This window comes from Cervus canadensis, chromosome 1, assembly GCF_019320065.1.
Source record: "Cervus canadensis isolate Bull #8, Minnesota chromosome 1, ASM1932006v1, whole genome shotgun sequence".
NCBI classification, from domain to species: domain Eukaryota; kingdom Metazoa; phylum Chordata; class Mammalia; order Artiodactyla; family Cervidae; genus Cervus; species Cervus canadensis.
Genome location: NC_057386.1, coordinates 27,587,440 through 27,605,911, shown reverse-complemented (window position 1 = coordinate 27,605,911; position 18,472 = coordinate 27,587,440). Strand labels below are relative to the sequence as shown.

Below are 18,472 nucleotides of genomic sequence, written 5' to 3'. Positions count from 1 at the left end.
TATCGTTTCCAGAACTCAAATCTTGCAAACTGAAACTCAGTCCCCTGAAACAGCAACTCCCCCAAAACCCCTGGCCCCCACCATTCTACTCTGCGTCTGTGAATGTGACTGCTTCGTATGTGTGGAACGATCCTTTTGTGACTGATTTCTTTTAGCATAAAGTCAAGGATCAGCCAAGGTGTAACATATGTCATATTTTGTTCCTTTGTATGTCTGAATAACATTCCATCACAGACATATCCCACATTTTTATGCATGTACCTGTGGAAGTTGATGGACACTTGGGTTTCCACCCTTTGACCATGGTGAATCGTACTGTCTCCTAGGGTACCCCCTGCTTCTATCCCTTCAATTCTCCAAGTGTTTTTGGTATTAAGAGCCCTCTTTATACTTTATGTCTCTTTTTAAAATTGAGATATAACTGACATATAACAATTTTAAGGCACATACTATATTGATCTGATACATTCATACTGCATTGTATGAATTGTCCATTGCATACTATTGTAGCATTAGCCAACACCCCTGTTTTTGTCTTCTAGGGTTGGTAACAGTTAAGGTCTTATCTCTTAGCAAGCTTGATGTTTACAATACTTCTGTTGTCTTTTGTAGCTGACCTGTGTGCATTTCTTTAACAGTGTACTGTGAACTTATTTATCTTCTTGTTGCAAGTACGAACCTTAAACACCATCTCCCATTCCCCTACCCCCAGCCCCAATGCACTGTGTTTTCAGAGTTCAGTTCTTTTTAGATTCCACATTTAAGTGCAATCATACAGTATTTGTCTTTGTCTTTGCCTTATCTCACTGAGCATGATGTTCTCAAGGTCCATCCACATTGTTGCAAATGGCAGGATTTCCTTCTTGTGGATGAATAGTATTCCATTGTATATATAGACCACATCTGCTGTATCCAGTCACCTACTGATGGGCATTTAGGTTGTTTCTGACTTGACTGTTGCGAGCAGCTCCTCGGTGAACATGGGCATGCAGACATCTCCTTGGAAGTATGTTTTCATCTCCTTTAGATATACACCCAGAAGTGTGATTGCTGGGTTGTATGGTAGTTCTGTTTTTAATGTTGTTTATTTATCTATTTTTGGCCACACCATGTGGCTTACAGGATCTTAATTCCCTGACCAGCGATTAAACCTGAGCCCACGGCAGTGGAAGCACTGAGTCCTAACCAGTGGACTCCCGGGGAATTCTCTACTTTTAATTTCTTGAGGAATCTTTACACTCTTAAAATTATGGAGGGCCTCAAAGAGGTTTTTTTGTGTGTGTATGGGTAATATCTAATAAAGGCTGTCTACCTAGAAGAAATCAAAACAAACATTTTAAGTATACATTTATTCACTCATTTAAAATTAATAAGCTCGGGACTTCCCTGGTCGTCCACTGGTTACGACTTCTCCTTCCAATGCAGGGGATGTGGGTTCCATCTCCTCTGGTTGCGGCATGCCAACCTGATCTCCTCTGGGATCCCACGTGCCTCATGGCCAGGAAACCAAAACCCAAAACAGAAGAAATATTGTAATAAATTCAATAAAGACTTTAAAAATGGTCCACATTAAAAAAAAAAAAAAGACTTTGATGTTTCTAAGCCCAGAAGAAATTCTTTTTTAAAAAATAAATAAAAATAAAGTTAATAAACTTGCATGCAAAAGAAGTAAATTTTTGTGAAAATATATTTTCCAAAAGAAAAAAATACGGTGAAGAGAGCCACGTTATTTCATAGTTTTGTGAATCTCTTTCGTGTGTGGCTGACTTGGAAGACAGCTGAATCCTCATACCTGCTGCTCTGTGTTTGGTCTCTTCCAGTAGGTTGTTTTGGTTGAAGTCGACAGAGAAAATGTACATCATGCCGATTTGGAAAAGAGGACCCCAGAGAATCCCTGAAAGGGTCTTGAGGGTCGCCCCTCACGCTTTGAGAAACGCTGTGTGAATCTCTGCTCGCTTTTTGGAAAGCCATACCCCTCACCTTTCCCGCTGGAGTGAGTCCCCAAACCTGATTCTTCAAGCTCAGGTGGGGGCCCCACTTCTTCGAGATGGCACATGCTGGCCATTGGCCCGCTTGGTCCCAGGCCAGGGACACTCTGCGTGCCAAGCTGCCCACAGCGGTGACTCCAGGGAACCTGGGTACCTGCTGATGTGCCCAGGTTTCCTGATGAGGAACCTCACATGCACAGGTCCTAGAGACGGCACCATTTAGACCCGTAATGAGGAAGCCAGGATTCTCCTCACTGCCTGGTATTTGCAAGGCAGACCAGCCCCTCCCAGGCCAAAGCTATGCCCAGGGCAGCCTGGAGGAGCCACATGTGGATGTGATTCTTCCACCCCCCCATCCCCCCATCCCCACATGCAGCCAGAGCAGAGCGTCAAGGTCCCTGGTGGGCAGGGTCAGTAGGACTGTCAGTGTGCTCATGACACATTTGTCTCCAGTACACTAGCTTGGTGGGGGACATGGAGAGGACACTAGGGATGCTGGAAGTGGCCCAAGGTCCTCGGGATGTGTGAGGTGCTCTGAAGTAGCACAAGCACTGGACCTAGGTGGAGTCAAAAGTGTAGTGTTAGTCGCTCAGTTGTGTTGGACTCTTTGCGACCCATGGACTGTGTAGCTCACCAGGCTCCTCTGTCCATGGAGTTCTGCAGACAAGAATACTGGAGTCGGCGGCTATTTCCTCCTCCAGGAGGTGGGGTCTAAGTAAAGAAATAAAGCAATAAAAGTGCAGCAGCCTCTCTCCGGCCCCGTCTGGTTTTTCCCTGTTGCAGCTTCTCATAACCCGGCGCCCTGGGACCTCGGGAGCCCCACCCCAGCTGGAATTCACAGGGCAGGGTGGCCGTGACTCACTCACCCAGAGCGCGTGACCGGGGCCACGTCTGCCTTCCTGGGGAGACCCCCTCCCCACCCCCTTCCTTCCTTCCACCCTCAGCCCCCTCCCCAGCGACAGTTTCATGACTCCAGATAAGAGCTGCCCGGAGAGACAGAGCCACTGTCAGCAGGCTGGGAGGGGTCCAGACTGACACCGAGGACCGGGACATGGCCCTGGGGGCGGGGGGCCTCTGGGAAAGGACAGCTTACATCCTCCCACACCTGCCCCGGCGTCCTGGGTTAGCAGGTCGGGTTTTCTTGGTCCTTCCAGGATGGGATGACTTCTAGTGGCCTGGAGAGGACGTGGGTGGGAAGATAGGGCAGGGCTGGTAGGAACTCAAGAAACCCAAGCAGCCATCCAGTCCAGGTTTTTCAGACTTTGGCAATAGAACTGCCTTAAAAAAAAAAACTGAAGGGCAGCGAGCAGAGTGGCTCTGCTAAGAGCTGGGCCCAAAGACTTGCTGACCCTTGGCCTCCCTCTTGTCTTACCAGCCCCAAGACCTTGGAACACGGTTTGGTAACTGCTAAACGTGGTCCATCTGCCCATTTCACAGATGGGGAAACAGACCCCAAGAGGGAAGAGGTCTCTCATCCACATATGGATAGGCTGAATTCCAATTCCTACCTTTCCAGCCTCGCCTGCCACACAGAGTGAAAAGTCGCTCAGTTGTGTCTCTTTGCAACCCCAGGGACTGAAACCCACCTCCATGAGCTGCCCTGGATGTGCTGGGTGGGGCGCCAGGGGAGGGCGGAGGGGGGTCCTCGCTGACCTCTGGCCATCCTCCTCTCTTGCAGGACCTGGGCATGGAGTCAACCTCGCTGGACGACGTCCTGTACCGCTACGCCAGCTTCAGGAACCTGGTGGACCCCATCACACACGACCTCATCATCAGCCTGGCCCGCTACATCCACTGCCCCAAGCCGGTAGGCCAGCCATGGTCTGAGCCAGCCAGGTCTGGGGTGTGAGGCAGGCACCTTCCTGGGCAGAACAGCCCGGTGCCCGGGGTGGGGGGCTGGTCAATGCTGCCCAGGCCCCTCGTGCAGGCACTTGAGGCCCAGCATCCATGGTAGAGGCTACACGCCTGCACCCTCGGTGCTGGCTTTGTTCAGCCCACCAGGTGCATCAAATCTGGATTTGTTGCCAACATTTAAAACTATTTCACACAATCCCCATATTGTCTGCCCTTGGAAAATGGGGATACTCGTCATTTCTAAGGCCTGGAGCTGAGTAGCCACCCCTGTTGTCTGGTGTCAGGGCCGCCATGTACAGTTGCATAGGTTGCATCCTGCACAAAGACACGTGCACAGAGGGGGTGGGGCAGGAGGAGACAGCTCAGTCCAAACCCTCTCTCTGCCCACCAGCCATGGGCGCAGGGGCAGGACCGTGTCCAGCGAGAGGTGAGCTCTGTCTAGTCTACACGAAGTTGCCGTGTGAGGATACCCGCCGTTCAGTTCACCACACTCCCCACTACATCCACTGGTTTTCCTCTCTGGACCGAGTGTCATTTTGCACCCACCCACTTCACTCGGGTCCACTTCCAGCCTGGCTCCGCGGTTCTCCAGGCTCTGTGGGCGCGGCCCAGCCCCTCAGGGTGGGAGATCCATTCCCCTTCCCGCCAGCTCCACAGTCCAGGCTGGGACCCGGGAGGGAGGGGACGGCCACAGCAGGTCAGCTGCCCCCTTGGGCTTTCCTGTCTGTTTTGGTTTCTTCTCTCCCATCCCTCAATTTCCAGCAGTTTCTAAAAGACATGCTTCCTTGTAGCAGGAGAAAGGAGCAGGAAGCCAGCACAGGGCGGAGGAGTCCTGCGGCGGCCTCCACATCAGGGTAGAACCAGGATCAGAGCAAGAGGTGGTTCCCAGGTCCACCCCACACCTGGCCTGGGTGCCCAGGGGCTGAACCTTGCTCCAGGGTGGCGCCCCCATCTGGAGCTCTGTCTAGGGCCTTCTCTCTGGCTTCCAGAGTGTCTGGTGCCAAAATTCCTAGGTGGAGGGCTAGACAAGGAGGACTGGGGGTCCGTTGGGGCAGGTGTGGGGTGGGTTGGTAGAGGGCTGCTACCGCAAAGCCAGCAAGTGCTGGTTGTCCAGGCAGGGCCACAGCAGAGAAGGGCCGGGCACAAAGTCGGGAACAGTGGACCCTGGGCAATTTGGACGGAGCACCCGCATTGTCCACCGGTCAGCATGTCCCACCAGTCCTAGTTCTCTAATGTGTCGAGGCCAAGTCCAAGGCCCTCCTCCTCAGGCTGCTGGAAGAGCCTCCAGCTGGACTCTGTGCCCTCTCTGCCCTTCGTGTGCAGGGGTAAACCGCATCACCCAGGTACCTCCTGAAAAGCGTTCTGTGTGGTGCTGTGGTTTAAGGAACTCGCAACCCCTCCTCTGGATCCGCCTGAATCTCCCCTCCCATCGCTCCCACTCCACTCCAGCCCCCACGCTCCTCTCTTCCTGTGGCATCCAGATTCTCTCCGCCCTTCGGGACTCTGCTGCCTCCTGCGCCAGCTCTCCTCTCCTCCTTTAAGACTCAGCCTAAGCAGTGCCTCTCAGAGGCCTTCTTTGCCCAGCCTCCCTTCAGTAGGTCTCTGATCAGCCCCGTTTATTTTCTCATTCCACTCACTGTCCTCTGAAATTATCTTGCTGACGTGTTTGTTGGCCTAGTGTCTGCTCTGCCCACTAGAATATAAACTCCGGAGGGGCAAGAGAGGATGTCCGCCTGTTCACAGTCATCCTGCTCCTGGCACAAGCAGGTGACACATTCCACTGTGCGTTAGAGGATGAGATGGTTGGATGGCATCATCGACTCGATGGACATGAGTTTGAGCAAGCTCCGGGAGATGGTGAAGGACAGGGAAGCCTGGCGTGCTGCAGTCCATGGAGTCGCAAAGAGGTGGACTTGACTTAGCGACTTAATAGCCACAATAAGGGACTATTTCCACGGTTGTGGGCAGGAAGCAGGGAATGGAACTGGGCCACTGGGACACCGGAGACCAGCAGCAGGAAGTCGTCACCGAGGAAGGGCTGTGGGCAGAGCTGTATCGCCCAAGTCGGGAGGAGAACGCCTCTCCCAAAACCGCCCTGTATCTTCCTTTTTTTCTCTTTGTTTCTTTTTTAATACTTTATTGTGTTTTCTGTTGCTGCATAACAAATCACCCTAAAACGTGGTGGCTTAGAACAATGGACTAGCATCGTTTTACCATCTCTGTAGGTGGGGGATTCAGGAACAGCGGCAGCTTGGCAGCTCGGGGTCTAGCTGGGGGCTCGGGACACTGGCTGAGGCTGCAAGTATCTGGAGTCTGGAAGGGGACTGACAGGATGGCACACCCCCCATGGCTAATGGTGGGAGGCCTCAGCTTTCTGCCTGCGGCCCGTCCACTGCTTGAGCTCCCTCATGTCAGGGTAGCTGACTTATCCCAGAGCGGGTGATGCCCGAGAGCAAGGGAGAAGCGCAGTGTCTTCTGAGCCAGCTTCAGATGTCACATGCCATCACTGCCATAGTGGATCGCCTGATCAGCCCTGTCTCTGGTGGAAGGAGGCTGTACACACCCAGGAGTCCGGCATCTGTGGGGCTATCTTGGAGGCTAACTGAAGCAGGGCAGGAACAAGAAGACTTAATCCCTGGCCTTTCTCTCCTGCCCTCTGACCTCCCTCCCATTAGCTGATCACACTGGCAGTCAGGAGCAAGAGGGCCAGTGATGCAGTCTGTCCGTAAAAGCTCAGCCTGTCCAGCACAGAGAACAGAGAGTGGATGGGGGAGGCGTAGACAGAAAGCCCAGTACAGTCTCAGTGTCTGGAGCAGCGTCCAGCACACAGTAGGCAGGGCAGCCGTGTTTGATGAATGAATGAAGAAGCCTTGGGTGCAGAGTGGTGAAAGGCCCTGCTTGTTATCCTGGGGTCAGGGGTGAAGACAGTAGATGGCATCGGAAGGGGCCTGACCCCGCCCGGAGGGGCCTGCAGGTCTGCGGTGGGCCTCTCCCCTGACAGGTCAGTGAACCCCTCAAGCAGGGTCTTCTCTGGGGCCTCTGGTCAGCAGCACTGGGCAGGTGCCCAGTCTTCCCAACTTGTGCCACACCCCTCCCCCTCCTTCCTTTTCCACGGGTGGGAGGAAAGCCTAGAGAGCAGATTCCACAACCTGCCTTGGCACCTCTGCTGTGGGTTAAGACTCCGTTGCAAGTAACAGAAGCCCATGCGGGCTGCCTCAAGCCAGGAAGAGGGCTTATCCTTCCCATACTAAGGGGGCTCGTGGGGCCCAGTGGCAGCCAAGCTGGAAAGAGGCTCTGGGACCCCAACCAGCACAGATACCTGCCCCCCACCTCTGCTCCTGCCCCCTCCCCACCCCCCTCCCCATGTCTCAGGGTTGTCAGGGTTCAGTCTCCAGGAGTCTTGTCTAAAGTTAGGATTCCAGTGCCCCCTTCTGGACCAGTCAGCAGTAGCTTGGGAGTGCGGTCTGGTCCCACAGAGGGGCTGCTGGGCCTCACGGCTTTCAGAGTAAGAGGAGAAGGGCCAGCATCCTCCTTCTTCCTCGCCTCCCCCCTTCCTTCCTCCTCCTCCACCGCTGGGCCAGTCCTGCTTAGCTGTTCCTGCAGGCAGAGGCCTGGAGTGGGAAAACTTAAGTGAGCTTGCTTGGGGCTTTCCTAGTTGCAAAGGATAGAAGCACCTTGAACTCACTTTCGAGAAAGATTCATCACCTGAGGGCAGAGCAGAGCCCAGCCTCAGAGTGACTGCGGGGTTTGCATCCTGATGCCAGCCTTCACGTCGCCTGGCCTGCCATCCCCTCGACTTATTTATTTCCGTGTTTGTCAGGAGGGATTACAGGGGCACCCATCTCATACGATGACTGTGATTACAGGATTGGGACGTAGGCGAAGCCAGAGGCAGTACACAGTGTCTAGTAGATAATGTGAGTCACTGAATCTTAGTTCAGACAAGCGGAGGCGCGCTCACCCCTGACGACGCAGGCTCATGTTTGGCCTCAGGCCCCCTGCAAATTGACCACATCTTCCGTCCCTGCTTAGTAAACAAGAGCACAGGCCCAGCTTGGGGACCGCGCTGTGTGCGCGGCTGCCCCCTGGTGGCGATACCGGCGCACTGCGGCGGCTCTTTACCCCCTCTTTTTCTGTTTCTTTACGGACAAAGGTCGGTCTAGTAAAAGCTACGGTTTTTCTAGTAGTCCAGTATGAATGTGAGAGCTGGGCTATAAAGAAAGCTGAGCGCCGAAGAATTGGTGCTTTTGAACTGTGGTGTTGGAGAAGACTCTTGAGAGTCCCTTCGACTGGAAGGAAATCAAACCAGTCAATCCTAAAGGAAATCAGTACTGAATATTCATTGGAGGGACTGATGCTGAAGCTGAAACTCCAATACTTTGGCCACCTGATGCAAAGAATTGATTCATTGGAAAAGACCCTGATGTTAGGAAGGATTAAAGGCAGGAGGAGAAGGGGACAACAGAGGATGAGATGGTTGGATGGCATCACCAATTCAATGGACATGAGTGTGAGCAAGCTCCGGGAGTTGGTGATGATCAGGACAGCCTGGCGTGCTGCAGTCCATGGCGTTGCAAAGAGTCAGACAACACTGAGCGACAGAACTGAACTTTCTGTTTCTTCCTTCTGGCCGAGAAGTTTGAGTGACAGTCTGTGGCTCCCAATTTGGAACCCCTGAGAAGTGGTCAGAGGTTAAGATTAGGGCTAGGAGCTCGCTTCTCAGTTTTGGAATAGCCCGGGTGGTCCTGGGGGTGATACTGGGCAGACTACCACATCCCACCCCACTGGTCCACCTGGCAGCACAGGGGAATCTCGGCTGAGGTAGGGGGGAGGTGTTAAAAGTCCCAGTGTCCACCCATCACTGGGGATGGCCCAGGCAACTGTGTTCTCTGAAGCTCTGGGTGACCCTGGTATGCGAGGGTCCTAGGGAAAGGGAACTTCCCCGGTGATCCAGTGGCTAAGACTCCGTGCTCCCAATGCAGGGGGCCTGGGTTTGATCCTGATCAAGGAACTAGATCCCACATGCCACAGCTGAAGATCCCACATGCTACATCAAAAGTCGAAAATCCCATATGCTGTAACTGAGACACAGAGCAGCCAAATAAATAAACAAATAATTGTGAAAGGATCCCAGGTGCAGAACCTTGGCTTAGATGTGCCACCCTCCCTTCTCCCTTTGGCCTAGAAGTTGGCCTTCACCCCGGCCAGCACCATGACCACCATCCCTGAGCCTGTGCTGGCCAGCACCTCCGCACTGGAGTCTCCAGTGGGGTCTCTGAACCCACCAGCCCCCTTCCTGGTGCCCAGGGCTCCGCTTCCTCCTGCTTCTCTGGCCGAGCCTTCGCTGTCATTTCACGTCCCCTGGGCTCTCCCTCTGCCCCTTTGATATTTGACTGATCCCCCTGTCTGCCTGCTCTGCTCATTCCTTGGCCAGGGGTTTAATCAGATGCTGGCGATTGTGTCCAGGCTAGACCTGTCCTCACCCCCAGCCCATAAATCCAGTCACATCCCCCAGCTGGAGGCCCCATAGGCCCCTGCAACTCCATATGGCCCCGTGTGAGCTGGTTGCTGCCCCATCCTGCTTAACCCTTTACAGACGAGGATCAGAGGCACAGAGAGGTCAAGTGATTTGCCCAAGGTCACACAGGAGGTGACAATGCAAGGATTTGGATCCACACAGTTTGGATCAAGTCTATGTTCTTAACTACTCAATACAGTAGATCCCACACTATCCTCAGGGAATATGTTCCAGGACCTTCGTGTATGTGTGCTAAGTCGTTTCAGTTGTGTCCAACTCTGCAACTCTATGGACTGTAGCCCACCAGGCTCCTCTGTCCTGGGATTCTCTAGGCAAGAATACTGGAGAGGATAACCATGCCCTCCTCCAGGGGATCTTCCCAACCCATGGCTCCAACCTGAGTCTCTTACAGTCTCCTGCATTGCAGGCAGATTCTTTTCCACTAGTGCCACCTGGAAGCACTCCAAGGGGATGCCTGAAACAGATGGTACCAAACTGTATAAAACTGTGTTCTCTGTCCTAACGGTGTAGGTAATATATACAGTGTGGGTTACACCTCACAAAGGAATGATTTATCCATCCCCAACAGGATGGAACGGGGCAACATGACAGTTCATCATGCTACTCAGGACAGTGCAGTTTTAAACTTATGAGTTATTTCGAGGATTTTCCGCTTAATACTTTCAGGCCAAGGTTGACCACGAGTAATGAAAACCTCGGAAAGCCCAACAGCAGATGAGGGGGGAGAGCTGTGTGCTGCCTCTTGCCAGCAGAGTAATGGTGACAATGGTCATAATCAAGCTGGTCTTCACCAAGTACCTGCCCTGTGTCAGGGGCCCCGGTGGGCCCTGGCCACTGTAATGTTTGACCCACCACATTGCACTGCCTTCTGCAAGTGGGTGGCACCCACACCTGGCACTCCGTGGCCTTGGTCCTTGGCCCTGGACCGTCTGGTGAGCACACAGGCTGTGGACCACTCAGTCTCTCAGGCCGGAGACTCTCTGCTGAACTGACTTCCCTTGGACAGAGCAGGAGTCTCTGAAATCTGCCCTCTGCATCCTCTAACCTAGCATATTTGTTTGCTGGGGCTGCCATGACAAAAATACCACTTAAACAGACTAAATGTGTTTCCTCACAGACCTGGAGGCTGGAAGTCCAAGATCAAGACATTAACAGGGTTGTTCTCTTCTGAAGCTGCCCTCCTTGGCATGCGGATGGCCGTCTTCTGCCTGTGTGCTCACATGGTCTCTCCTCTGTACACGGCTGTGTTCTGGTCTCTGCTCATGAGGACACGAGTCATATAGGATTAGGGCCCGTCTCGATGAACTCATTTTATCTTAATTACTCTTTCAAGGCCCTGTCTCTGAATACAGCCACATTCTGAGGTGCTGGGGATTAGGACTTCAGTTTAAGAATTTGGGGGGACACAGTTCAGGCCATAACACCCAGGGTCTTGAGCTCAAATGCTGGTGGACCAGACAGGAAACGAAGGGGGATGTCATTCCTTTATTTTCCCACTGCTGATGTGGGCAGAAGAGGCGTGGTAAAGGATGTCATTGTCCTCTTTGCCGTGTGAAATACGAGGGTAAGGACATTTGCTCCCAGTGTCCAGAGCAAATGTCCAGCACCTGGGAGGGGCCCAGCGGGCATTTGTCAGGAAAGCCAGTGAGGACAGCCCTGGGCGTCGGGAAGTGGCAGGGACCGTGGTGACTCTGGCTAAGGGGTCACCTGTCACATCACCTGGAATCCGGCTCTTACAGAAATCTCAGGTTTATTCACGACAGCAACTAATTCACAGAAACTTAACACCAGCATGCAGATGAGTCTGCAACCCCTGCCCCCTGCTCCGGGCAGCCACCGGGAGCCAGTGCAGCAGGTCTCCACACCGAGCTAGCCCGGGGTGGCCGTGCTGGTCCTGCAGAGCCGGGAGGTGGAGGGAGGGGCCTGGCTCCCCACCTGCTCCAGCGACTCAGGGACGTGTGGTTGGTCTGCAGGAGGGCGATGCGCTGGGCTCCATGGAGAAGCTGTGCCGGCAGCTGACGTACCACCTCAGCCCCCACTCCCAGTGGAGGCGCCACCGCGGGCTGGTGAAGAGGAAGCCCCAGGCTTGGTGAGTCCAGCGCCCCCCAGCCTCCTCCTCCAAGGGCAGCTCCCAGTCAGCTGTGTCGGGATGGGCCTGGGGGGCGTCCAGCAACCCTTCCCAGGGCAGTGGGGAGAGGACACGAGCTGCTTGCAGGAGAAAAAGGATCGATGGGGGTTGGGGGGCATTCCAGGTGGGCATGAGCCCTGAGAGGCTCTGGCATCCAGGCCCTGATCTGTGCAGTGGGGGCTGACTGTGGGTACTCCTCCCACCCATCACCAGCCCTCCTGATGTCTCCCAGGGTCCCGGACCCTACCAAGTTCCTGGCTCATGCAGCTGTGAGGACCCTCAGGGGTTGTGTGGCCGCCTGCACCCTGGAGGCAGAGGAGACCCTGGGACACAGAACCAGGGCTAGGACAGCATCATAGGAGAAAGCGGAGGGGAACATACTCTGGATGAATCATGGGACAGAATGACTGGGGTCCTGGTGCGCAGGCTCCTCTCCAGCTCCTGCAGATGGGATAGGAGGGGAAGCACAGAGAAGAGGTCTGGTCCCCCTTCCCTTCCGGATACCGCCCCCACTTCCAAGCCAGGGGAAGACTCCTCAGGGCCCCTCCCAGGGGGAGGAAGTAGGCACAGGGGCCTCCAGTCGGGCCAAGGTGAGGCCAAGTGTTGGGAGAGTGCAGGACAGGACCCTTGGAACCCAGAAGGCCAGGAGATTTGTGAGCTGGTTGCAGAGGAAGGAGAAGCTCGGCTGTGAACTCTGCTGGGACCCAGGGGCTTCTGTCTCCCCAGGGCACGGGAATGCTCAGTCCACTCTCCGTTCAGAAGCCTCACTCCAGCCAGGGCCTCCCCGTCAGCCCCAAGTGCAGGTCTGTTTCCCCCAGACTGGCCTTCCTGCTGGCTCACAGACATGCTGAGTTCCACCAGCCTCAGGGCCTTTGCACCTGTGGTCCCTCTGCTGTAACTCCTACTGAGTTCTTACCTCAGCCTGGTTTTCTCCTACAAGACCAACAGGAAGTCCAAGCTGCGATCTGGGGCCCCTCCACCCCCCTGTCCTTCCCAGGGTTGGAGCTTTGGGGTTTACCTGGGTACCTGGAGACCAGGAGATCTGGGTCCAGAGCAAGAAGACAAGAGGCGGGGCAGAAGAGCAAGTGGTGGAGGAGGTGGGGAGTGGAAGGGGGTAGACAGCAGCCCCCACCAGGCTCCAGGCCCCTGCACCCACCCCCAACCCCTGCCTGCTGTCCTGAGAGCTCTCCCTAAGGATCCTCCTTCTGGCCGGAAGGTGGTCTTGAAGGAGGGGCCCCCCAAGATCTTATTTCACTCTTGGGTGGATCAGGGAACTCGCCCATTCACCACCTCCTCTACAAGGCACTGTCCTGAATGCATTCTTATTTCACATGACAACCTGTGGTACCCAGTTGTCTCCATTTTTCAGCTTAAAAACTGAGGCACAGAGGTTAAGGATGTAAAGGTCACATGAGTAGGAGGAAAGGCATCCAGGGCAGACCCAGACGTTTGCCTAACCCTAACCCTCCCCTGGGGTCCCCCAGCCTCTGCCCACTGGGCAGCCAGGTTGAGAGGTGGGGCAATGCAAGGGGCCTGGGGTCCCTGACCTCTTGAAGTCACAGGGCTGAGTGGAGGCTGGCTCTTGGAGGTGACCCACCTCGGCCTCCGGAGAAAAGCCTGCCGCTCTCGCTCCAAACCCTGCTGTCCCGTCTCCCCTTCAGCCTCAAGGCGGTCCTGGCCGGGAGCCCTCCGGACAACACGGTGGACCTGTCAGGCATCCCGCTGACCTCCCGTGACCTGGAACGGGTGACCAGCTACCTGCAGCGCTGCGGGGAGCAGGTGGATAGCGTGGAGCTGGGCTTCACGGGCCTCACGGATGACATGGTTCTGCAGCTGCTGCCGGCGCTCAGCACGCTGCCCCGGCTGACCACACTGGCCCTCAACGGCAACCGGCTGACGCGGGCTCTGCTGCGCGACCTTACCGACGCCCTCAGAGACCCCAGGAAGTTCCCCAGCGTCACGTGGATCGACCTGGGCAACAACGTGGACATCTTCTCGCTGCCCCAGCCCTTCCTGCTCAGCCTACGCAAGCGCTCCCCCAAGCAGGGCCACCTGCCCACCATCCTGGAGCTGGGCGAGGGCCCGGGCAGTGGGCATGAGACCCAGGACGAGGCCCTGGGCCCAGAGGATCCTGGAGGGGGCCCTGAAACACTCACGAGAGACCAGGAGGGCAGGGAAACTGTAGGTGCAACCCAGACGTGACAGAGCCGTGCGGGACAAAGTCACTCCTCCTGGGATGGGATGGCTGAGGCAGGCTGGGGCTCCTGGGGGGGAGCTCCACAGTGGGCCTGGGCAGTGCCTCCCCCCACCCCCACGGGAAGCCAGATGGAACCACCTGGGAAAGGAGCACTGTACCTCCTCTCTCCATCTCCCCTGTCTACCCACGTCTGCCTCTGGCTCCTGAGAAGTCATCCCTGGCTTAAAAGGAATCCACCCTTACTCTCCCTAGACCTGTGGGTGCAGCTGGTTGGAGGTGCTGGAAGCCTGAGCTACTGTGAATCAGGAGAGCTCTCCCCCAGGAAAGGAGTGTAGTAGGGGCCCTCCATCTAACCCAGGACTTTCCAATCCTGAATTACAAATATTCAGGCCAGCAAACCCCAGCCAGATGCTGACTGTACCCCAGGTCAAGGGCTAAGGGAGGGGACTGGCTCCTAGAGACCCCACGAGTCCCCTCCCCATCTGGACTAAAGGGTGTCTCTTTGTGGAGCCTTGGGTTCCTTGGAACAAACTTCCCACCATCTACAAGGTCCATCTTTCAGCCTGTGATGTGATCCCAGGGCCTACCCAGGGTACCAGCTATTCCCTAAATCCACCAGTATTTAGGGCAGCCTGCCTAGCAAACCTGGGGCAGACCAGCGCATGCACAAAATATAAGACCCACTCAAAACACTGCAGATTACCAGACCTTCTCATAGGTGATTGTTGCTAGGGTACAGGTCACAGTGAGCCTTGCTTCCTTTCAAAAGGACCATTTCCCATAAAATTCCTTCCCATGGGGTCCCCAAAATATGAGCACATTCCCAAAACCCCAGGACCACAAAGATGAAGTGCCTCCGAGCAGCCACAGCTGGGAGGAGGGGGGAAAAAAAGCAAGTCTCCACCCCACTGTCCCTACACCCAAGGCCTACCCATTCAGGCCCAATCAAAAAGCCCAGCTGATTGCTGAATTGGAGAAAATTATCCCGGGTACCCATGATGTTGGTGAACCAAGGCCCCTCAGGTAAAGAGGGTTAGTGAAGCTTCTAATCTGATGCCAGGGAGCAAAGACCTTTACAGACTGGGGCTTCAAGAGAGAGGAAGCTCATGCCAATGGACAGAGCCCAGAGGAACAGGGACTGTGTACAGATGCCTTAAATGCTTTGGGATTTTTTGCCCTAAGTCTCAAGAGGGGAGAACACCTTAAACTGACCATAAGGGAAAGTTACAAGGAGTTAATTGGACCACTAATATCGACACGACTTAGAGACGGAACAATAATTGTCAGCAGTGATCAGACTTGACTTTTTCTTCAAAAATACACATTTCTAAGAACTTAATACCAAAGAGCATCCTTTTATTACATCTACGGTAACTGCATGGAGATACAAATTTCAGGAAGTTTCTCTCACCCAGTATAACAAATGCATACAATATTTACAAGTACAAAAAAGCTACTTTTGCTTAAGGAACAATACAATGAAACTATGAATTTAATGACTCCACTGTCCTAGAAAAAGGCTGCCAAATCCATTTCTTGGCTCTTTCACAATAAGAATGTCCCCTTTGATACTCAACACAAAACAAAACGTTGAAGCCTGTATTTTCGAGTCCAAGTTGATGGCTGCCACTGGTCCTTGCGGCTTCCAAATTCTGCCCCTGCTGCAGCATAGCCTGCAAGGAAACTAAGTATCAGTGAATCTTACTTTATACTCCCCAGAATAGTCATTCACAGCATAAAGATATCCTCAGAAAACCATAGGTTCACCACTACACAATCTGCCGGTAATTCCAGCTTCTTTTGGGTGATTTCATCATTGATATCCTTTTCTGCAAAACCATTTTAACAAAACTAGCTGCTAAAAAAAAAAAGCAAAAAACTAGCTGCTCATCCATTCCACCATGCAGACGGTCATGGTCCAGATCAGGTCTTACCTTGTCTTGGGCTGGGGTGCTCCTGCCATTGCTGCAAGCTCTAAAACTCTGCTGGTCACCACTCTTCAGAGCTCAGACCCTGGAGGGATGAATAAGGTACCTGTGGACAGACAGCCAAGGGCAACTGGAAGCAGTTCCCACTGTGCTGACAGCCACAACTATACAAATGCACATCCATCCCCTCAACAGTCCTTAGGGACTGAGTCATAACTGCCATCTTTATAGATGTTTCAACTTCCATTCAGTCACATTGTTTTAAACATTTACACACCTAAGGCTTTCAATTTTCAGGGCATCTCAGAGCAGAAAGTTTGCTCAGGACTCTACAGCCACGACATAAAAAGGAACTCCTGGGTTCACTCTGCCATCTGGTCCACACACAAACCAAAATCATTCTCAGATATGACAAAGGTCAAGGTCTAGGTCAGCCAGACGAAACTGCCAACATATGGTCCAATAGCAACTTCACGATTCAACTGAACACCTTGGCCTCCTCAACTACAATCCAAAGTTTACTCACCTCAGTCCAGGCTCCCATACTCGGTGGCTGGTGATCACGTGCTGGCAATGCCTCACCAACTGGCAACCTGGGTGAATACAGAAATTACGGGTCACAGTCCAGACCACCCAACTCCTGGGCACCGCCAAATGGTGAGGATGCCTTGACTGCAGTCAGTTGGGAAACTTTATCGTCAGTTATCGCTTCTGACGGCACTTCCTATTAGTGATCTCATCAGAGCAGCCAAGCACCTCACCACTCCTAGTACCGCCCCGAGGACCCAGGCTTTGGCTAAACCTGCCTGAAGGCATCTGTTTCTGAACACAGACGCGGTTTCAGGCTAGGGGCCACAACCAAACCGTCCCAAACACGCCAAGAGGCCGTGCATAATTATATCAAATGCATGAAAGTGACAACGGCAAGTCATCAGGCAATATCCGTGCATTTAAGGGTGGAAGAACTTTAGACACATATAAGTTAATGTTATTAAGTCCACAGAGACTGGTTCTTACCTCGAGGTAAGAGGAGGAGACCTGCTGCTCCCATCTGCAAAACCGAGTGGGCCGCTATCTGAAACAAGGATCAGGACGTGCATTTAGGGCAGATTCTGGCAGTTACGGGCACCTAAAGCGTCAGGTATCAGCGACTGCATCAGGTAAGCGTAAAAGTCGTCAGTTATCGCTTCTGACGGCACTTCCTACGGGATCATCAGGACAGCCGAGCAAGCCTCCCTCGAGACCCCCCTACGAGCCTCGCCCCGCGCCCTCAGGTGCAGGCAGCTCCGCTTACCCAGTCCTCTCGGGGTCACTCACTCCCGGCCGCGAGCCCGGGGAGAGGGGTTCCCGACCGCAGCGACCCTGCAGGACAAAGATGCACGCGCTCCTCTATCCTCGGTCCCCAGATATGAGCACAAGGCCAAGGCGCCCGCCCCCAGGCCCGCCTGGGCGCAGCCGCCCGCCGCGCTCCAGTTACGCTTCCGGGGAACATCGGTCGAGAAACTAAACAAGCTCTGGCGCCCTCGCCGCCCGCTGACAGGCCCTAACTGAATACCCAACCCGGCTCGCAACACCGGCAGCGGAAAGACCAGAAAGCCCGCGTCCCAGGCCCTTAAGGAGTCGGAACGTTCCACTCCTCAGCGATGGGAGGGGAATCCTGGCAAAGACTCACGGGAACTTCCGGTCCGTTTAACGGCACAGCCTCCGCCGCGCCGGCCGGATTCCCCCTCCTGCGGAGCTCATGGTCTCTTCCGAGGCCCAAGAATTCTGGGTCACAGGCCCGCGGCTAGCCCCAGGGCGCGTGCGAGGAGCTAGAGCTCGCTGGTAGTTTGGAGACTGTCCCGCCGCGCCGCCCCCGGGTGGTCGGGAGTAGAGTTTCGGCCATCGCGAGCTTCCGGTTACCTCTCTGGAAGGTGGAGTGGCGGAGGCTGCAGACCGTGGTTCTGCGCGTTACGTGCGATCATGCCCTCGAAACCCTACAGAGGCTGGCGCGCGGCAGGCTTGCACACACTGTGACCGCTCCTCTCCTGGGGGCTGGGACCGTCTGCCTTCCCCGCACCAGCCCTTCCAGCCGCTGCGCCCCGACCGCCCCCCTCACTCCCTTCATCCGCCCCCCGCCCCCCGTTCCTTCGGTACTCCTCCAGTCGCGCCCGCGTTTCAACAGCGGTGAAGCCTTCCTCCCTCCCACAGCGTGGGAACAGGCTCGGGTCTGGCCACTTAAAAAACATTCAGCCCGTCCACGCACGTCCTGTGAACGAACACACAGGACCCCAAGGGAGAATGCCGGAAACGCGGTGGTGACCCATCAGTTACTGAGCGGGTCTTAGAAATAGGCGTGGGGTTTTAATGTAGGGAGGGGGCGCTTCTAGACGGACCCACGCCAAGGGATCAGACACCCACGAGGTCCACTGTCATGCGCGAAGGATTTAGTGTAAGTGCCAAGGAGAGCAGGAGGCCTCCGGAAATGCTTGGGGATGCCGGCTAGGGACCCGGAGGGCGCCCGGAGCCTCGCAAGCCTTCAGAGGCCAGGGTAACCTTGCTCTGGTGTCCCAGGGAGGTCCCTCCGGCTTGCAGGGGTGGGAACTGCTCAAGAGCAATTGGTAATCCACAGCCTGAATGAAGTTCAGTCCTGAAGCGGGCTGAGAGACGTCCTGCAGGTGACTTTAGCGGGTGTCTGAAGGCTGGGGTAGAGGTGGCCCTACTGGCCTGTGTCCACCACCTCGCTTCTGTGGTGACAGTGGGCACAGCGCTTCGGCCAGCTGCCTGCATCCCAAAGAGGGCAGCTGGGGGGCTGCAGGTGAGGGTCCCTGTGCCCAGGAGATGGCCAGAGCAGCCCGG

General features: G+C 54.8%; 1 protein-coding gene and 3 non-coding genes across 4 annotated transcripts in view; 1 reads left to right on the top strand and 3 right to left on the bottom strand.

The window, feature by feature from the left end:
- LRRC75A (leucine rich repeat containing 75A) overlaps positions 1-15,045 on the top strand; it is a 33,825-nt gene extending 18,780 nt beyond the window's left edge. Inside the window, exons 2-4 of the mRNA XM_043473417.1 lie at positions 3,667-3,795; positions 11,355-11,470; positions 13,171-15,045. Of these exons, the coding sequence (XP_043329352.1) occupies positions 3,667-3,795; positions 11,355-11,470; positions 13,171-13,711 (786 nt within the window). The 3' untranslated portion in view covers positions 13,712-15,045. The remainder of the gene's footprint in view (positions 1-3,666; positions 3,796-11,354; positions 11,471-13,170) is intronic.
- A 406-nt stretch (positions 15,046-15,451) lies between these two features.
- LOC122425662 lies at positions 15,452-15,525 on the bottom strand. Its single transcript, XR_006264947.1, has one exon. It is a non-coding gene; the product is annotated as a small nucleolar RNA SNORD65 (small nucleolar RNA).
- Positions 15,526-16,310: 785 nt separating this feature from the next.
- LOC122425487 lies at positions 16,311-16,381 on the bottom strand. The gene has a single exon (XR_006264870.1). It is a non-coding gene; the product is annotated as a small nucleolar RNA SNORD49 (small nucleolar RNA).
- A 407-nt stretch (positions 16,382-16,788) lies between these two features.
- LOC122425492 lies at positions 16,789-16,855 on the bottom strand. Its single transcript, XR_006264871.1, has one exon. It is a non-coding gene; the product is annotated as a small nucleolar RNA SNORD49 (small nucleolar RNA).
- Between the last annotated feature and the right edge of the window lie 1,617 nt (positions 16,856-18,472).